The following is an 18,624-nucleotide window of genomic DNA, read 5'->3' as shown; positions in this document are numbered from 1 at the left end:
AAAGTCGAGATGGAGAACGTGAGAGAAGGTCGGGGGGAAGGGGGGGGGGGGACAAAGTCGGAGGAAAAAAAAGGGGGAAGATAGAAAAGAAGACACACACACACACACACACACATGCATACACGCTCACCAAAAATATATATGAGAGGGAAGTGAATAGAAATGCGCACACGAAGGTTGCGCTCACGTATAAAGCATGTCGATTACAGCCAGGCGTGTGTCTCGCCTTTAGGTGCATGTACGTATGCAACCGTATTCTACATGTGTTCGTGAGAGCGTGCGTGAGCCAGATGTCAGTACAGAGAGAGAGAGAGAAGGGGGGGGGGTGATTGCAACACAGAAACGAAGCCCCTCTCCGGCCACACTAGCCCGCCATTCCACTTTGTACTGCGTCTCTCTCAGGGTTCGTCGCTTTTCTTTAGCAGCTTCTCGGACCCCTTCATGATCTCCTGCAATACACGCCGAACGAGCGTGTCCTTGCTCGCTGTCCACTCCGCTGCGACAGGACGCAGCGGGCGCAACAGCCGCCACGGTAACGTGAAAGGACGCTCAGCAACGCGCGAGTCAGAGTCCCCATCCTCGAACTCACCCTCCTTCTTGATGTCCTCCTCCATTCTCTCCGCCTCGGTCATCTCGCCCATATCAAGGAACCGATTCACCACCTCGTCAAACTCTTCCGGTGTAGGCAGCGACTTCATGAGCAACTGATGGTTCCTGTAACACGCCGCCACCCATGCTTCCGGCATGTAGGGGGATAGCTGCTCAAGGAATGGGAGGCACAAGTCCTCTATGCATATGAGCACAATGTCACGGCCGAATCCTTTGAGGAGCTGCGCGCGCTTTGCGCTACCCGGGATATTCGATGAAGCCATACCCTCACCACGTGACGCATTCGCCAACGGTGGCTCCAGCCTCTCGTCGAGCTCCAGTTGCAACTGACGCACAGGGTTGCTATGAGTCTTTTTCTCGCTCGACTGCGCCACGTCCGTCCCACGGCGCGACTTTGGCGGTGTTGAGAGACCTATCATGCCTTCTTCGTTACTGCGCTGCAGCGACGTCATGGTGGAGACTTGAGCGACGCCTTGCCGCCAAGGCTGCTGCTCTGACAGGAAAGCCGTGGCGAACGTGTACGCGTCCGTCGCTGGCACCGAGAAGGTGGTGCCGCGACGACCTACACCCGACAGATGCGGCGACGCAGTCTCACCAAGCCCCCCCTCATCGGCCTTGTCCGCCATGGCCTTCTGCAACTGCCCCTGCTGCAGGGCTTGAAGCAGCTTGTACTCCCGCTCGCTCTGCCGGTAAAGCTCTGCGATGTAGGCCACGTTTTGCACCCGGTACACCTGGTAGGGGCGGAACAGGTATGCGTAGTCAATGAAGAGCAGCACCGCCTTCAGGACGTCGGGCACGTGAGCATCGGTGATGTAGGCGCAGCAGTTGAGACAGAAGTTACCCTGCTGAGACGGGTACTGCATCCGCATGGCGGTGTCCGACTGCGCAACGAGGCGACTGAGGCTGGGCGAAACAAAAAAGGAGCGGTCGACGCGTGTGGAAGAACACAAACAACCGTGACGTCGTGCATTCTCCTCACCCATGTGCACGATGCCCTGCTTCAGAATCACATGATTGCGCTCGTCCGTCGCCATGATGAGGTCAGCCAACATGTCGTACATCTGCAACTCCCGATTGGTGGTCCACTCATGCACAACAGTCGGCTCCGCACCGCCGACGACGCTGGTGGAACCACTTGTAACGAGGAGGGGGTCAGGGAAAAAGTGAAGCTCCGGTCGACTAAGCAGTGCCATCAAAAGCGCGACTGTGGCGCCCTGCTGCGGCGACGCGTAGCTGCAGAGCATCGCGTACGGGTGCTTTAGATGTGCAAGCAGGCGATTGTCTGCACCGGTGTGAGCTAGCTGTTGCACCATTGCAGTGAATAAAAATGTCATCGCCTCGTCATCTGAAAGTGCGGCACCGGTACTCCCCTCGTTGAGCCACTGGTGAGCTGCCATGACGACGTCGACGGCGTGCACGGGATTGTGGAAAGGGTTGCCTTCGCAAAAGTAAGTTGCCGCCACCTCAAAGAACCTCTTCAGTTTTTGCAGGTTCCACCCAAAGCGCTGCACGAACTCGTACCGCAGACACACATTGAGGCACACCGCCACGTAGAAGGCGCAGCTGTCCATGAACCCGTAGGTATCCATCAGCCTGAAGACGTTTGTCGGGACCGAGGCGCTGTCGATGCCTTCAAAGAACGGCACCCCCAGCCCATCGAGTGCTTCGTGTGTCACGCTCTCCGTGACTCGCACAGGTGTGTGACGACAGAAGGAGCGCAGGAAGCGCGGACCCGAACGGTGCTGCGCACCGTTGATCTCATCCAAGACAAAGCTCGCCATGACGCCCTCTGTGTGACCATCACCGCCGTTCACCAATGAGCGGTTCAGGTGAAGCGCAGATGAGCGACGCCGGCATTTGCCAACGACATGGTCGCCAACGGAGGGCGACACGCCTGCAGTGCGACTGCACTCGACGTTCGGTATCTCGTCATACGAAAAACCGCTGCGACCGGCGAGGTTGAGCAGCGCAGAGAACCCGGTCCCCACGGCCGCCCCGCCAGAACCGAGGTGGCTGCTGGTGGTGGAGGCAAAGCTGGTCGTCCGCCGCGGCGGCACGGACGCAGGGCGTCCGCGATGAGGCGCCACGGAAGGCGACATTAAGTACTGCGAGAGGGAGTTAGCCAAGGTAGCCGCGGGGGATACAGCATTCAGTGAGGGCTGTGCCAGTGCGTACGGAGCAGAGATGGTGCTCACGGGCGGCAGGGTCGTGGTGGGGGCGCGGTGAGGGTGATGGTGGTGACGCTCACCAGCCTGGTTGGCGGTGTCCCCCCACGAACGTGGCAACTCATGGCAGTCGCTGGAGCTGGAAATAGATGAGGTATTTGGGGGTGACGATCCCCGAGCAGGGGTACACGACGCACTCGCGTCCTCTGTGTGGAGTTCAATGAGGCAGACGACACCCGATCCGTCAGCAGCTGCCGCGAGCTCTGCAGCATCACCAGCAGGACCCTCGGCGGCAGCTGCAGGAAAGCGGGCGGCCACCACAGCGGACAGGCTGCTGCTATGCCGACGGCGGTGCAGCAGCAGCTTGCGCTCGGCCTCTGCATCGGATTCGGTGGGCTGCTCTGGAGAACCGCCATGAGTGTGCCGCTGGTGTGGTGAAGAATCCGTCTCTGCACACGACAGGGGCCGAGTAGCAAGGACGGCATCGCTGCTGTCGCACGACGCAGTCGACATGGCGTCGTAGTCCTTAGCAACGCCATAATGGTCTTGGCGCGCTGATACTCCAGAAGCTTCGTCCCCGGTCGTCTCCATGGACGAAGCAGAAATGCTGAGGGCCGCGGCGGGGGCCGGTGAGTGCCTGGAAACCATGTCGCGTGCAGAACCACTTCTGCAAGACACCGTGTTCGTAGATATCAAGGGAACGTGGTGAACTGGGTACACCACCACGGGCACGGCAGCGCTCTCTGGCATATTGCGTGGAGCGCTTGCCACGGATGGCGACCGTGTCTTCGGAACGTCCAGCGAGGGGGCCAACGCGCTGAGCTGCTCCAGTGCAGTGGCCTCAGCAGCGACTCCAGAGTTGCCGTCGCCGCCTGCACTGACGTTGTTGCTCACACCGCACGACCTCCCCTGGAAAGGGGCAGCTCCTGAAGTCGCGCCAGCCGACGCCGGTGTCCCAGGGGGCCCTCCACTGCCAAGCGGAAGTGGTGTGGCCCCGCCGCAGCGGACGTAACTTTGGGGGTGGCGCGAGAATCGCTCTCCGATCAACAACGCGATGCTCTGCTGATCCTCTGTCATGAGCTGGGATGTTGTCGCGTGAATCACTGCCTTGGTGACCGAGTGCAGTGCGGAAGCGATGTGGCACTTCGTCGGGGTGTCTACAGGGCTCCCAGGAGGTGGGAACGCAGCGGTGGTGGGGGAGAGGGGGTTGGCACCAATGCCAGGCACCGCCGCCAACCGTGCCCCACCAGGCGGGGGGGCCGAAGAGCTGCTGCCGGCGTTGTGGCCCTTGCTGCGAAACGAACGCCAGGGCGGGTGCTGTACGAGCGGTCGCGAGGCCTTCAGTAAACCACCGCACGCACCACGTTGAGTCGGCGCTGGGTCGACGTCGGCGCTACCACTGATGGCGAGTGGGTCATCGACGCTTGGGCAGAGCCCCCTTTCCAGTGATGCTGTCGCTGCCAACCCGGTCGAGAACGGCTGCGATACGGTGTGCAGAGGTGCTCTTAAATCGGCCTCCAACTGCGCTGCAACAACCAACGGTGTCGGCCTGCCTATCACAGGCACGAGCGAGGCTGCGCTGCCGTCACCAGCTGAGGTCACCATACTGGAAGGACTGCTGGTGTTTGCGGTGCACACAGATTCGATGGCTGACGTGATGGAAACGGGGTGGGGAAGAGCCTTGCCGTCATTCGTAGGCCTCTCCTGTGTCTCGGACTGCTGCTGCTGTGCATGGGGATGTGAGTCGGTAGAGAGAGAGAAGGAGACGGCCGGCACGGGCCGGCGCAGTGGTCGACTGCCGATGGGAATTGGGGGGGGGCTTACCGGCTGCCCCGGCACCGCACCTGAGAGGGTGGTGGCGGCGAGCGGTCTCGCAGATGGTGTGGAAGCAACTACGGCGGCCGTAGATGAGGTGGACGTCACCCCAGATGTAGCCTGGAGAAGTTGGCGAGACACCCACTGTTGCAGAGCCGCCGTTGATACACCGCTCTGAAGCAGCTGCTGCAACTCCTGAAGGAGCTGAATAGACTGTGTGTCAATAACAACGGTTGAATGATTGGGTATGGGGATGCTACTGTGCATCGACGTACCCGTCACCAAATCCGCTGCCTGTGGAGAAGCGAGCAACATGTCGGGGGGGGATACCCCAGCAGCAGCCGTCCCAGCTGTTGACGGGTCCATGAGGGTGAAGAGGCTACTCTGATGGGATTCCCAGTCGCGGCCTGCTTGAAGAATCCCGCCAGAATATATTGACGCGAGTGGGCCGCGGTCTTCGACAGCGTCGCCGGTCATACAAGTTAACTGGTGACTTAAATGTGGGGAATCACTTCGCTTGTGCGAGGATGTATGCACAGTGGCGCATCGGATATCGGGGGGGGCTGTCAGCTCGACAAGGGAAGTGATGCCGCCCGCTTCACTGCCGACACCGTCTGGACGCCGAGGCATAGGAGCCGGGGCATCAGCGTCGATCGCTCTCGGTGCACGACCACGCATCTGGATCACTGGCAGCATCGAGGCTCAACGAGAAAGGGGAGGGAGGGCAAACGACAAGACTCTAGGGTGAAGAACCAAAGAAGCCACACAGACACACTTGAACGATTGCCGCAGTGTTACCCTGGGACCCGAGCGGAGCGTGGTGGTGTGACAGACTTGCAATTGAAGCAGCAGAGGGTGGGGCAACCAGAAAAAGAACTGAGCGAAAAAAAAATGAGAAGCAACAAAATATTTTTCAAGTGGACCTACGCGCGCACACACACACAGAAAAAAAAAAGAGGGACGGGAAGGAGAGAAGGGGGGGGATCAATAAGGAGCACAAAACAAAATGAATAAATAGAAAAAGGGGCAGAAACGAGGCCCCCTCCCCCGCCGCCGCCCCCTCCTCCTCCTCCCGCGCACACAGAAATACACGGATGTAACCACCAAGGGGGGGGGGCACACAGTAAGCGGTTTGGGGGGGAGGGGAGGGGGGGGGAACAGAGAGCAAAAATGAGAGGATGCACAGGAAGAAAGAAAAAAACAGCAAAGTACCAAACAAAGGGGGGAGCTAACACCCCACACACACACGCAACGCTACTGGGCACAGACACGTTGAAAAAATGGGGTCTGAGGTGTAGTATTTTATTCAAAAAATAAAAATGAAAGGAATGAGTGGGTGGGTGGCCGCAGGAGATCACCAAAGCAAAATAGAGGAAGACCAAAGACGGGAACGCGGGTACGAAGTGTGAGAGAGTGAACGGTTTCACGGAATCCACACACACACAGACGCAAGTATATATACATATATATCTAGATACACATATATATGTAATATATATATATATGTGTGCGTGTATACACTTGGTATTCGAGTGACCTACCTTGTATGTTATATATATATATATATGACTAGTATGTAAGTCAAAAGTGAATAAATGGGGAGGGGGAGGGGAAGAGGTGGGGGGACAGAGAAGTGGGCGGGGAGGGAGGGGAAGAGGTGGGGGAGGGGAAGAGGGGGGGGGGGCCTCGTGTACCTGCCAAACAAAAAATGTATACCCGATGACTGCGAAAACGAAACAACAACAAAACACACAACAATCAAAACAAAGAAACACACAAAAAAAAGGAAAACGCTACGGCGGAAGCAGTGATGACACGAGAGACCACCTAAGCGGAATGAGCGAAGAAGGGGCCGCACACAGAGAAGAACAAGGCTATGCAAGATGGACTCCTTCCTGTTCCGATATTCCCCACGTCACGCCTCGCGCGCGTGCGCGTTTTTTTTGTGTGTGTGTTATGAACCGCACGTAGAGAGATGATGGGGATGCGGAGTGGGAAAGAGGGGATGTGTGTGTTTGGGGGGGGGGGGGGGTTGTATTTCGCTTCTGTGTCTTGGATTCGATATTTTGCCCCTTTTTCGTTCTTGGCTGTGAAGAGGAGAAGGGGGAGATGGCGAGGGTGGTGGTGCTTCGTGGAGGCAGGGGGAAGAGTTGTAAGATCATTGCTGCCCCATGAAGGACGGAGCCTAGGGCAGAGCGGCCTGCTATCATGCGGCAGGGGTCTATGCTCCTTGCAACACGGTTAAACAGGGAGACGACTCCAAATGCCTACTCCCACACCCACATATACACACATACGACAGAACGTTACGGGAAGAGGGGTGCGCAGTGGCGAGCAACGCGATCTCCTGAACAATGGAGTTTTCTTTTTATTAACTTTGTGTGCCAATGTTGGGCCACGGACAAGCGGACAACGATGTAAGCAACGCATCACAGCTCACCCACCACCTCTGGCGCGCAGCAACTGCTAACCCCATCGTGTCTAGAGTCGAGCAGTGTGGCTGCTCGCAGAATATCGGAGCCATGCGTCTAATGGGCTCTTCTTGTCTCTCTTCGTCCATTCGCCGCACACCCGCTGCGCAGCCGGCGCCGGACAGACCTGGGGATCGACAGCGCGCTGCGATATAGGCGAGCCTCCTTTGGAGTGCTGCTCAAGGGCAGAGGCGGTGGCGGCTATTGTGCAGAGAACATGGGCGGCCCTACCTGGATGCCAAGTGGGTTTGAGGAAAAAGTTGGGCAGACTCAGGGCCATGTCGCCTTGAGCCCCCTGTACCCGGCCGGTATGTAATCCTTCTCCCAGAATCGCCTCAGGGCCGCCGCACTCTATTAGAACGTCTGGTTATCCCTCACACTGCCGTCTGGTGAACGCCCTGGTGTGGCTCGGAGTCATGACGTCATGTCCTCCAGCGCCTGTGGCTCATCAGCCCATGCTGGTCATATGCAGGATGCGCTGCACACTCCACACGCATGTACACTTTGGGACCAATAGTCAAGTATCTCCCCTTGCCAACTCGTTACCGCCCCCCTCCCAGCTCTGTGTGCTTTCTGTGTGTGTGTGTGTGGGTGTGTGTGTGTGTGTGTGTGTGATACAGCATACTGCCAACACTTGAGCGCGCGGGCGCACACCGTGTTTGCAATTTGTGAGCACCGGAGCACTTTTCGGGACAAGTTTATTGTCTTGTAGAAGACTCCCGACCCTCACATCTTTCCCTGGACCCGCCAACCCTATGAACGGGGCCATGTCTGGGCGGCTTGCCTGCACGCTTAGGCGACAGGCGGGATGCCCTCCCCCCCCCCCACCCACCCACCAGTCTGAGAGAGCAGGGGCATTCTGACCTTTTTCCTGAGCCTGCATAACGTTCACAGACGTGTGCATGTGTGTGCATGTGTGTGTGTGTGTGTGTGTGTGTGTGTGTGTGTGCACATGTGGAGAGGAAGCTGTCCGTGTACAGACATGCCTCAGTGCATGCAAATCTCATCGCCCTCCCCCTCCCCCAACGACTGGGTGCGGGGCGGACTTCTCTCAGAGATCCTCCTTGCGGTGCCAAAGAGAAGCCCGTATAGACTATCACCCCCATTGCAGTTTTGTCTGTGTACTAGTGGGCGTGCAGTGGACGTATCTTTATACAGTTACCTCTGCACCGCCCGACACAACAACAGATGCGCTCGGAGGGGGGGGGAGGAGGAGGAGGAGGAGGAGGAGGAGGAGGAGGAGGAGGGGGCCAACACACACGCACACTGCCCTCGGGGACCCCTAACCATAACAGCTCTGTGTGCATAAACACAGAAGAAAAAACGTGTGCACCGCTCATCATCGGCACCGTTACCGCAGCACGCTCTCCGTCAACGTCTTCCAAGCCTCACGCACAGACGCCAGCTGCGCGGCTGCGTGCGGGAAGCGCGCACGGGCGGCAGCGTTGCCCAGAAGAATCAGCCGCGTTGGTGTCTCGATACGAAAGAAGGGACACTGCAGGAGATGCTGGTGGCCATCCACATAAGCCGACTCCGACGCCGCGCAGAGGACGTGAGCGAGGCAGTATGACGACTCGCGCAGGACACGTTCAGTACTCGGTGTCACCGGTGTAGAAGCAGCAACAGTATCGCCCCCACGCAGCGCATCATTACTGAGGCGCATCGCAGCCCTCGACCGCGCTGGTTTTCGTGTCGCCGTCAGTTGCGTTCCCATCGCTGCTGCCGCCCTCTCCGCATCTGTCATGTCATGAGTAGGCAACACAATTAAAAACAGCAGACTCTGAGACGATTCCTGCGCTCTTTCCAAGCCTGACAGCAGATGCGTCGCCATGTGCCTAAGGAGGGTCGTGTCGAAAGGCGGATTGACTTCGAAGTGGCACCCAGGCAACGGTGTAGCAGTGCAGCCCGTTGAAGTTGGCGAGCGCAGGACGTGCGTGTCACCCCCAGCACCGCCGAACTGAAGGTCGAAGAAGGACCCCAGGCTGCCAAAATATACGTCTGTATCAGGGAAGAGAGAGCAAAACTGGGGCAGCTGCGCATTCAACGGGGACGCGAACGCCTCAGCACTGATCTCGAAGGTGGCGGCGAGCTGCTCCATGACCGGTGGCGGGACAGCGGCCTGAGGGCCCTGGTTGTAACCATGCTCTCCGAAGAGCGTACGATACCGAAGAAGAAGTCGGAAGAGCCGCGCAAGGAAGATCCGCTCCGCCGCGGTTGTAGTGATGGCGGTCAGAGGAGCGGTGCTCACGAGAGCTGTCGTTCCCGGAACACCAGCTGGCGGATCGCCATCGCTGAACGACGAAGGAGCAGAAGCGACAATCGGACAGTCGCTCAGTCGAGCAGACGGGTCTGCGCTAGAGACTATTTCATTGGCAACCTGTACTGTAGACGGCAGGTTTGCATCCCCTTGAAGAAGTACCACCGTGCTCCACTCAGAGCCGCACGACGCCTCACTGGGTGGACCATAGCCCCCTAACGCTGCTAGACCTGAAAGCGCTTGTGAGGTGCCCGCGAGGCGTGTCAAGAGCGACACCGCCATCCGCGTGGACGGCGACATCGGCGGAGACGCTAGCGTCTCTGCCCCTTCGCGGTCGTGCGCGCTCGACACAGTGTATCCTTCACTGGTGCTCTGGTCTGCCTTTCGCTGCGCCGGCACCGGACAACGCGTCATGTCGTAAAGAGCAGCCAGCTTCCAAGCAGTGCGGAGCAGCACCTCCACCGTTGGTGATTGTGTCACCGGATTGGTGGCAGTACGGTGCATGCCTCGCCCAGCGCTGTTGTCCTCCCCCTCCACATCCTCCCTCTGGCGCTTTGTGTGAGGAGTACGGGAGACTCCCGTGTCTTGCATACAGCATCGTGGTGGCGTTGACAAGGTTGATACTGCAGCATGTGCGCTTGCGTCAAACTTACTATTTGGCCTATCGATGGTACTGTCCGCCGCCCCCTCGTCCGCCAGCGCTCGAAACTGCAGCGAGCCACGGGCAAAGTCCACGCGCACGTGCAACAACACCGTTGGTGTGGTAAGCCTTGAGCACTTCGGAGAGATGAAAGCTGTGTCTTCTGCGCCAGACAACGTGGCGGCTTCTCTCGATCGCGCGCACTGCAGCAAACTTGAGGACTTTGCGGCGGTAATCACTCGATCAATACGCTGCGCCAACTCCGAACGCCGCCGTCGTGCGCACAACGAAAGCTGCACGGCCAACGCTGCTGCAGTCTCGAATTGACTTGAGCCATCCTCTACCCCTCCAGGAAGCCTACCACTACCACCGATGTCGCGGTCAGAGGCCGCGGTACGGCAGTATCTTCGACCACTTCCGAGCCCACGTTGCTGCCTCTGAAGTGCGCGCAGGAAAAAGACATAAACTCCGGTGTTGACACCGCGTTCGCTGTAGAGCTCATCACATGGCAAAAGTGGGTCCACATGAAGTTCCGCAGGAGGATGCAGCTGCACCGCATCGCGGTCGACGCGTTCACAGAAGACGTTGTCGCTCACGATTTTTGCCACGTCAGTAGTCGCAGTGCCTGGGCTTTCCGTCACCCTTTCCTCCTCCGTTGGGAGCGGCGCGACGTTCACCCAGTACGCCCCGTGAGCCATACCACCCGTTGCTAGCACACGGAAACGCTCTTGAAGATGAAGCACGTGCCTCACCTCTGACGAGGATGCGGACATGCAGCTCGGGGACGAGGAAGATTGTGGCGCATCACCGCCTCTGTCTGTTACTCTCTGCTCTGGAAAGTACATTCGCGCCGCAGCAGCTTTCTGAGCAGCAGTGCCAGACGTGGAGAAAGTCGCTGGAAGAGCGGCTTCCACTGCACCAGTTTTTTGCATTACAATGGTGGCCCCCACATCGAGAGGTGTGACGCGGCGCCGGTGAAGCCACTCATCGAAACTCTGGAACCTGTGCTGATCCACCTCGCCGAGGCTCTGCATGACCCACCGTGGCGGCATCTCGCAGAATTCTTGGCGAGACACGAGGAGTGGAGAAGTGCAGCACCGAGGCGATGTCGCCGAGGTAGCAGAAAGAGGTGGCGGTGACGACGAGGTGTCTTGTCTGCGCCCGCTAGTGCTGGCGGCAGCATCTTCGGGAAGCCTACACAGTTGGTGCAGATCTGTCTGTGTAAGTTCCGTGAAGGCGGTGTGACGCCAACATTCAGCGGCCACGGCAATCGCCACAGAAACCTCGTCGTCCCACGACTGCCAAGGAGTCGACACCGCGGGAAGCCCTCGCGCAGCGCTCTGCCTCACGGAATCTGCACAGGTGTCAAGATGCGATGAGATGAAGCGAAAAAAATACTCCGTGCGGGAACATGGGCGGAGTGTGTAGTGTAGCGGCCATGTCAAGCGAGGCTTAAAGGAAGGTGAGAGGATGCTCATGTCCGACGTGGCAATGCTGCCGCGCTCGGTCCCAACAAGGCAGCCGTTACACACCCCGTTAGAGACAGGCGACGACAACGGGTCAGCGTAGCGATGGGTGAGAGCCTGTTGCATGACCAATGTCACCCGATCACGCTCAAACACCTCCGGTACGCCGTCGCGTGTTATTCGAACATCCATGTGAACCGCGGGGGGAGAGGGGAACTCGTGTGAAGGAGGTAGATATGTGGAGGCTGTCAAGTTCTTCGGTGTGCATGTGTGTGTGTGTGTGTAGGGGGAGGGGGGGTAGGCAATGCAGATGGCAGCCAATAAAGAAATGTGAGCCAAAGACAAGAGAGGAAGGAGAAAAGAATCGGTATTAGGTGACTGAACAACGACAGGACAGGAAAACGCCGAGAACACTGCACTTGTCGCGCAGATAGGCAGACAGGGTGGAGGGGGAACGAGCTGAACAAGTTGAGGAAAATCAGGTCAAACAAGAAGGGTAGGAGGATCGCCAACAAGAAATAGTCTATAAAGACTTCGTCTTGGGTTGTCTCCTCATCTCGCTACTCCCTCCCCTCTCTCCCTCCTCCCATTCGCTCGATGTATCCTTCTCGAACACCCCGGTGGCCCTCAATACCCCCCGCCCCTCCCTCTAAAGCCTCCCTTCCATCATTATGATCAAAGTGAGGCCAATCGAATCCGTTTTTTTTCTTTTCAAGGGGGGGGGGGGGAAGAGGAAGAGTGAGGCCGCTGGGGAGAGGGGAGGGGAGGGATCTTCCTTCAGCGTATGACCCTCCTCTCCCCTCCACGTTTCATTATGCATTAGTTTACCTGCGCACACGATGGACGTCGTCGTCGTCCTCTTGTCGCCCCAACAAAAACACAACCACCCCAGCCTTTTTTTCTTGCGTTCCCCTTCGCCTCTCCCCCACTCCTCGTGCCATGACTGCTGCCGTCGTCGATTCTTGATCCTTGAGTAGTCGAAGAAGAGGAAGAAAGGAGAGAAAATCGTGGCACCATAAATAAAGGGGGGGGAGAGAAAAAAAGGGAGGGAGGAGGAATGGAAGAGTATATGCAATGCATGCATATAAATGTGTATATATAAATATAAATATATATATATATATGTACACTCGAGAAGCGCAGACTGAGACACAGACAGACAAACTCGGAAGCCAAATAATATGCCCGCACACACACACAGTATATATATATATATATACACTGTGTGTGTGTGTGTGTGTGTGTAACACATATTTTGCAGCGTGCGTGCGACCACGTCGACATCTACCGACCACATGAGATGTTAGCAACAACGTGGACCTTTAGAGAAAGCGCGCGACAGCCACTAAACAACAGGCGGGTGGGGTGCCATGACCACAACAATGCCGTACAAGAGAAGGGGGGGGTCTAGAAAAGTAAATATATAAAACAGCAGGAAGAACACTGCGAGAAGAAATATATATATATGCATCAAAAGACAAAAAGAACGATGAAGTTGCCCCGCCCACATCCCTCTCCTACACTTCCACCACACCACCACACTACTCCAGACCCCCGCTCCTGTAAAAAAAAAGGAGGGTAGAAGGAGAGCGGTGGTTGATATGCGTGGAAGAGGGCTGAGAAAAAAAAAGAAAGTAGTGGTGGTGAATCAAATGAAAGCACGAAGGGCAGATGTGGCCAAGTTTAAAGTAAGAACACTGAAAACAGGCTGGGCGGGCCCAGCAAAGATATGGCACACACACACACACACACACACACACATGCAACAGTATGACGAATAAGAATGGTGACGAGAGAGAGGGAATAGAAGCAAGATAGGGGGGGGGTAAAGGGCGGGGTAGTCAGCGACGGATACACCGACTTCCAAAGCTTATGGCCTGGAAAGCGAAAAAGTAGAGAATAGGCGGGGGGAAGCGGGAAGGGGGTTCACCGAAACAGCCACCAAAGTCAGGCTCGGTAAACTGTTCGGCCGCTCGCCTACCGGAGCAGACCGTACACGACATGACGTTTACCACATCATTTGTGGGGCTGCAAGGATCACAAAACACCCGCGAGGCAACGCCAGGAATCCGCCCCATCAACGCTCTCGTCGTTCGCACTGGCATACTGAGGCGGCGGACATCCCCCCCCCCCCCCAGGGAACGATGTGACTTCGGCCGCGGCGGCGGCTTCTAGATGAGCGGTCGCGGCTTTGGATGTGAGTCGCCGCTACGCCTGCGATGGCAAGTCGACCTCGCTCACCCCGGCCTTCTGCGCGATACTCTCCCGTCGCTGCTTGTTCTCGGCCATGCGGTCCTGACGCTCCTGCCGCAGCCGCTGCTTCTCGCGCTCTTGGTCGTACCGCTTGCAGAAACTGGCCAAAACCCGAAGCACCTCATTGAGTGAGAAGGTTTCCTTCTTTTCACAGAGAAAATCCCGCAGGCGCTCCGCCTTGCAGTTGATTGACTCCACAAACTTTTCATTGCGCTCCAACACCGGCAACGAGCGGTAGATGAATTTGCCCAAGACGTTCGTCCAGCGTACGTCGTTCTTCAAGTGCTCAATGAGAAGTTTGCACTTCTGCAGACGGCCCCGTAACTTCTTCAGTTCCTGTGCAATACTGGGAATGTCGATGTCGCGGCCCTCGTCCACGGCTGGCATCAGCTCGCTGGAGATCTCCTGTAGATGCGGGCTCACAGTGGTCAACATCTCAGCGACGTACTGCAGCAAAGTACCAGTGCCATCTGTCGTCTTGAAGTTTATGATTTGCGGCAACTGCGTGATGGGGAACCCCTTGGCACCCTGGAAACGGCTGCCAGCGTTCAGAAAATTACTCACCTCGAGGAGTAAATACAGCAGATCCGGCAACGACGGGGAGGCGAAGATGGCGTCGATGGCCTTGTCCGCCTTTTCGAGCTTCTGCTCCAGGTATTCGAGCCGTCCACTTAGCTCGTGCCGCAGACTCCAAGCATGGATTCGCTCGGCATAGTGGTCAATACGCCGCGTCATGAGGAAAAATCGAACAGTTGTGGGCAGTTGCTGCTCCTCTACACGCTTCCACGGGGCGCCGTGCTCCTTCTGTGCCCGTGCAATCGCCTCGAAGTCTTCGGCGGTGGGGATGATCTTGAGAAGACCGGAGATACGTTCCTCGCCGAGTGTGAGTGTATCGAATGTTCGCACGCTTGCCTCGATCTGTTGAATCGGCAAGCGAATATATTTCAAAACAATGCCGACGTTGCGGTCTCGGTTCGGCTCGAGAATCTGCTGCTCGCGCCCCCCCGCGCCCTCCTCCGCCACGCGCTTTGGCTCTGCCTTCGGGAAAAGGGCGAGCAGCCTATCACGCGCACCGGCCGGCAGTCCAGTTGGTCGGGCAGCCTTGAAGATGGCGTCATCGAGGTTGCCGACGGCGCCGTCAATCGGCACGTTGCGCGTGGTGCTGGAGTTCGGCACTGGGGCTGTGAGAACGCTCCCACTCTTCCGCGACGGCGGCGGTGGCGGCGGCGCCGGTTGCCCATTCCCCGCGCGTGGCGGCGGTGGTGGCGGTGGTGGTGGTGGTGGGATGCCATTGGAGCCAGAAAACTGCGGCGAGGGGGGTGGTAGACTTCCTCCTGCCGGTGGAGGGATCCCAGGCGGCGGTGGAGGCAAACCCGCAGGAGGATTCGGTGTGAAGCTGTTTCTGCGTAGTGACGCCGGTGCGGGAGGTGGCGGCGGCGGCGCTGAACCAGCAGGGCCAACCCCTCGGTACCCTGGAGGTGGGGGGGGTGGAGGCAAGCCGCATGGAGGAGCAGAGCTTGGCGCAGCTGGTGTCGTGGTGGAGGTCTCGCGCGGAAGCATCAGTGGCGGTGCCGTCGGTGTTGGAGTCAAGATGGCGCTAGGGGACGCGACCGGGCTCTCATTTTCAGCGCTCCCGATCAGCGCAGATACCCGCAGAGGGGCCGCGTCTACCAAATCCGAGGACACCCGACGCTGCTGCTGCCTTCTGTCCTGCAGACTCTCTGCACCCTTCGTAAACTGACCAAGGACCGTGTTCAGCAGGCTTTCAGTGTGCGGTGAGTGCCGCAGCTCTCCAGAAACCCGCCGCGATGCGTTGAGAGCAGACCCAGGCGCCACAGATGCAAAGTACATGCCACTACTGCTTGCCGTGCCGCCGCCTGCGCCGGACCACAAGTGGTCCGCTCTACCCGCATCCCCAGCGGCACCTGAGCAAAGATGGTCGCTCAAGTTCACCGCTGCAACGCTTGAGCGGCGAGGGGCGACCACTTTTGCGGAGTTCATGAGTGGTTGCGAGCGTCCGCGAGACGGATCCCTGGGACTCTTGTAGGTGGCGGAGGCGCTAGCGATGTCGTTGAGGTTGTCGGTGCCACTGCCAGCGGTGGCAGCGCCGGCACCAGATCGCACTGAACGCAGCGGCTGCAGCTCAAGGCGGTTTGCGAGACGCGACGACGCATTCGTTGCCTCTCGTGAGAGCGAGGGCCGACGCGAACGCTGGACATGCGATGTCAGGGGTGGAACCGTGTCCGAGACGGTTGCCCCCGCCGATGAGACTTGCGTGGAGGCCCGCTGGAGATTTTGACGAGTCGCGTTCGATAAATGACGAGTTCCGCTCGTTCCACCGTTGCAGACCGATGGCGCCGACAGGGACACCGTAGGGGACAGCGGTGGTGGCTGCGGGCAACGCGAGTCGAGAGTCTTACGCGAGACACGCGGCGCGCTGGCGGTGTGAGAAAACGGCGCTAAACCAGTTTTGGTAGAAGGAAAGATGCACGAGGCAGATACGATCGGCATGGAACCCTCGCTCTGGGACATGCGCTGCAGTCGGCTTGTGCTATCAGCCCCCTCCCCACCGCCACCGGAGCGACCACTGCTGCGGTAGAGGTGGAGCTCCTGTGGCGACAAACTGGTCGTCACGATATCCTCGGCAGGGGCTGTATCGAGGACCTCCACTATACTGCTGCGGACGCCGGCGGCGCTGTGGAGTTTGTTGTACGCAGCCTCGATCTCCTTGCGGTGGTCTGGCCGCGGCCGTGACCCACCAGTTGCAGCGACACGAGCAAAGATGTTGTTCATGGCGGCCTTGTTTGTGTTCTTCAATGCTGTATGGTCTTCCCGCAAGAAGACGCGTGCGTTTTCAATGTTGCTATCTGTCAGCTGCAATGCTGTGCGGATCTCGTCGGCAGTGCGATCCGGGAACTCAGCCTGTAACTGGTGTGTCTCACCATTGGGGCTTCGGCCGAGACGCTGCAGCAATAGTGGCAGCTCCTCAGCTTCTCTGCGTGTGAGCACCTGCTGACGCGACGCGTTGGTGTCGTTGGGTAGCAACATGGACCGCTGGCCAGATTTCTGGGCGAGGATGGCGGCCGCCTCCTGCGCGTCGCCATTGGTGACGTTCAGCGTCCGCACCACCTCACCCTCCCACTCCTTCGGGAGCTCGAGAAATAGTAGTAGTCGGTGTACAGTCTCGTGTGTCCCAAAATGCAGCACATCAATGTTCGACGGTGAGGCTAGCTGCACATCTGCCTCGCTCTGAAGTATTGCCAGCATGAGGTCCGTGTCGCCCTGGGCAGCGATCATGACGTCGCGCACATGCTCTGAGGTGACACCATGCGCCTCCGCCACGGAGTGTAAATAATCCCTCGACACCTCGACCATGTTCGGTCGCGATAGGCGACGGACAGGCATATTCGTTCCACTCAAAGACAACGAACCGCTTCGGCGTCGCTCACTCACTGAAGGACCGCGGAGTTTCGGCGAAGATAAGGAGGTGCTCGAAGGCTGAAAGGTCGCGCCGTCAGTGCGTACGGTACTGCGTCGCCGGGGACGATCCGGTGAGGGTACGCGTGCGGGAGTACTAGGTGAAGCAACCGGGCCCTCTGCATCAACGATCACGGTGTCGCCATCTGCCACATCCGGAACTATAAAGTGGTTCTCGGGGGGCACATGCTCTCCGACCTGCGCAAACTCAGCATACGTAGTCGACCGCCGCATAGAGGGTAGCCGACGGCAGGACATGGTTGCGCGTGCCTGTGTTGCTTCAAGGTGGGTCTCACTTGGTTTCCTTACCTCACCAACCACGTGCAGGTGCCGCCGTGGTATTTGGCTTCGCTTCCCCTTCCGTTTTGTTTTCTTCTACCCTAAAACAGAAGCCGTGGTGTGCGCTGCCTCCTCCTCCCTACCAACGTCAACTCGTATGGGGCTTACATAAACCCTGAGGGTATGTGAGGGTGACAAAGACTCTTGGAGAGCGCTACACAGAGAGAGAGAGAGAGAACTCAAAACGCCAGTAACAGTCGATCTGGACGATATGGGGGAGAGGGGAGAGGGGGAGAGGGGGAGAGGGGAGAAGGGAGGGAGGGGGAAGGTAGGCTGCCTGACAAAAAAAACCAAAGGGAGGGAGAGAATAAACACACAACCTAGAAAACACACAAGGCTGGAAAGTGAAACAAAGAACTGAAAGGAAAAGGGGGGAGACAGAGGTGTGTGTGTGGGGGTGGGTGTGGGGGTGTGGGGGGAGGGGGGAGAAAAAATAAAACACACACACACACAAGGGATGAACTAAAGGGAGTGTGTGTGTAGAAGGGGAGTGAGTGGGGGCAACTCAAAAAAAAAGATGTGATGGTGTGTAAGCACAGTCGAGGGATGGGAGGAGGGGAGAATGGGGAAAAGAGAGAGAGGATGATGAAAATGATTGATGATAGAGGATGATATGGGGAGAGGGAGGGGGGATCAAAAGAAAAAAGAGAGGGGAGCAAGCAAAAAAAAATCTACAGCAATCCAAAAAAGAAACACATGCAGACACAGACAGAAAATGTGTTTGGCGACGACACACAAATACACAAGAAGGAGGGAGGGAGGGGATGGAAGAACTAAAGATACCGATAACAGAACAACACACGTGTGCGTATTACCCCCGCTGGGGGGGGGGGAGGGGAGGGGGGGGGAGTATATATTTTTTTGTTCTCCTCCTGATAGAGAGTTGGAAAAAAAGAAGGATGGAGCGGGTGCGAGAGAGAAAATATGTGTGTGTGTCCAGAAATAAATAAATTTTAAAGGGAAAAAAAGTAGGCACAATTACGCGCTCAACACATGCGCCACCCCCACCGAGGGGAGAGAAGGAAGGGGGGCCACAGACACACACACACACACACACACAATGGAAAAAGACAAGCAGAAATAAAAATGAGGGAAAGAAAGGAACGACAAATATATATATATATACGACGTG

The 18,624-nt window shown here is 57.7% G+C and overlaps 3 protein-coding genes across 3 annotated transcripts; all 3 read right to left on the bottom strand.

Moving 5' to 3' along the window:
* Positions 1–398: 398 nt before the first annotated feature.
* JKF63_05484 (uncharacterized protein) lies at positions 399–5,219 on the bottom strand (the record flags this gene model as incomplete). The annotated part of the gene is made up of 2 exons (XM_067901442.1): positions 399–1,512; positions 1,543–5,219. The coding sequence occupies 2 exons, from the start codon at positions 5,217–5,219 to the stop codon at positions 399–401; spliced, it is 4,791 nt and encodes a 1,596-aa protein (XP_067758117.1).
* A 3,192-nt stretch (positions 5,220–8,411) lies between these two features.
* On the bottom strand, positions 8,412–11,615 carry JKF63_05483 (uncharacterized protein; the record flags this gene model as incomplete). Its single annotated transcript, XM_067901441.1, has 1 exon — positions 8,412–11,615. The coding sequence occupies one exon, from the start codon at positions 11,613–11,615 to the stop codon at positions 8,412–8,414; it is 3,204 nt and encodes a 1,067-aa protein (XP_067758116.1).
* A 2,016-nt stretch (positions 11,616–13,631) lies between these two features.
* JKF63_05482 (uncharacterized protein) lies at positions 13,632–17,411 on the bottom strand (the record flags this gene model as incomplete). The annotated part of the gene is made up of 1 exon (XM_067901440.1): positions 13,632–17,411. One exon carries the CDS (start codon positions 17,409–17,411, stop codon positions 13,632–13,634), a length of 3,780 nt encoding a protein of 1,259 aa, XP_067758115.1.
* Positions 17,412–18,624: the final 1,213 nt, after the last annotated feature.

This window comes from Porcisia hertigi, chromosome 17, assembly GCF_017918235.1.
Source record: "Porcisia hertigi strain C119 chromosome 17, whole genome shotgun sequence".
NCBI lineage: Eukaryota > Euglenozoa > Kinetoplastea > Trypanosomatida > Trypanosomatidae > Porcisia > Porcisia hertigi.
This window is presented reverse-complemented; position numbering and strand designations above follow the sequence as displayed.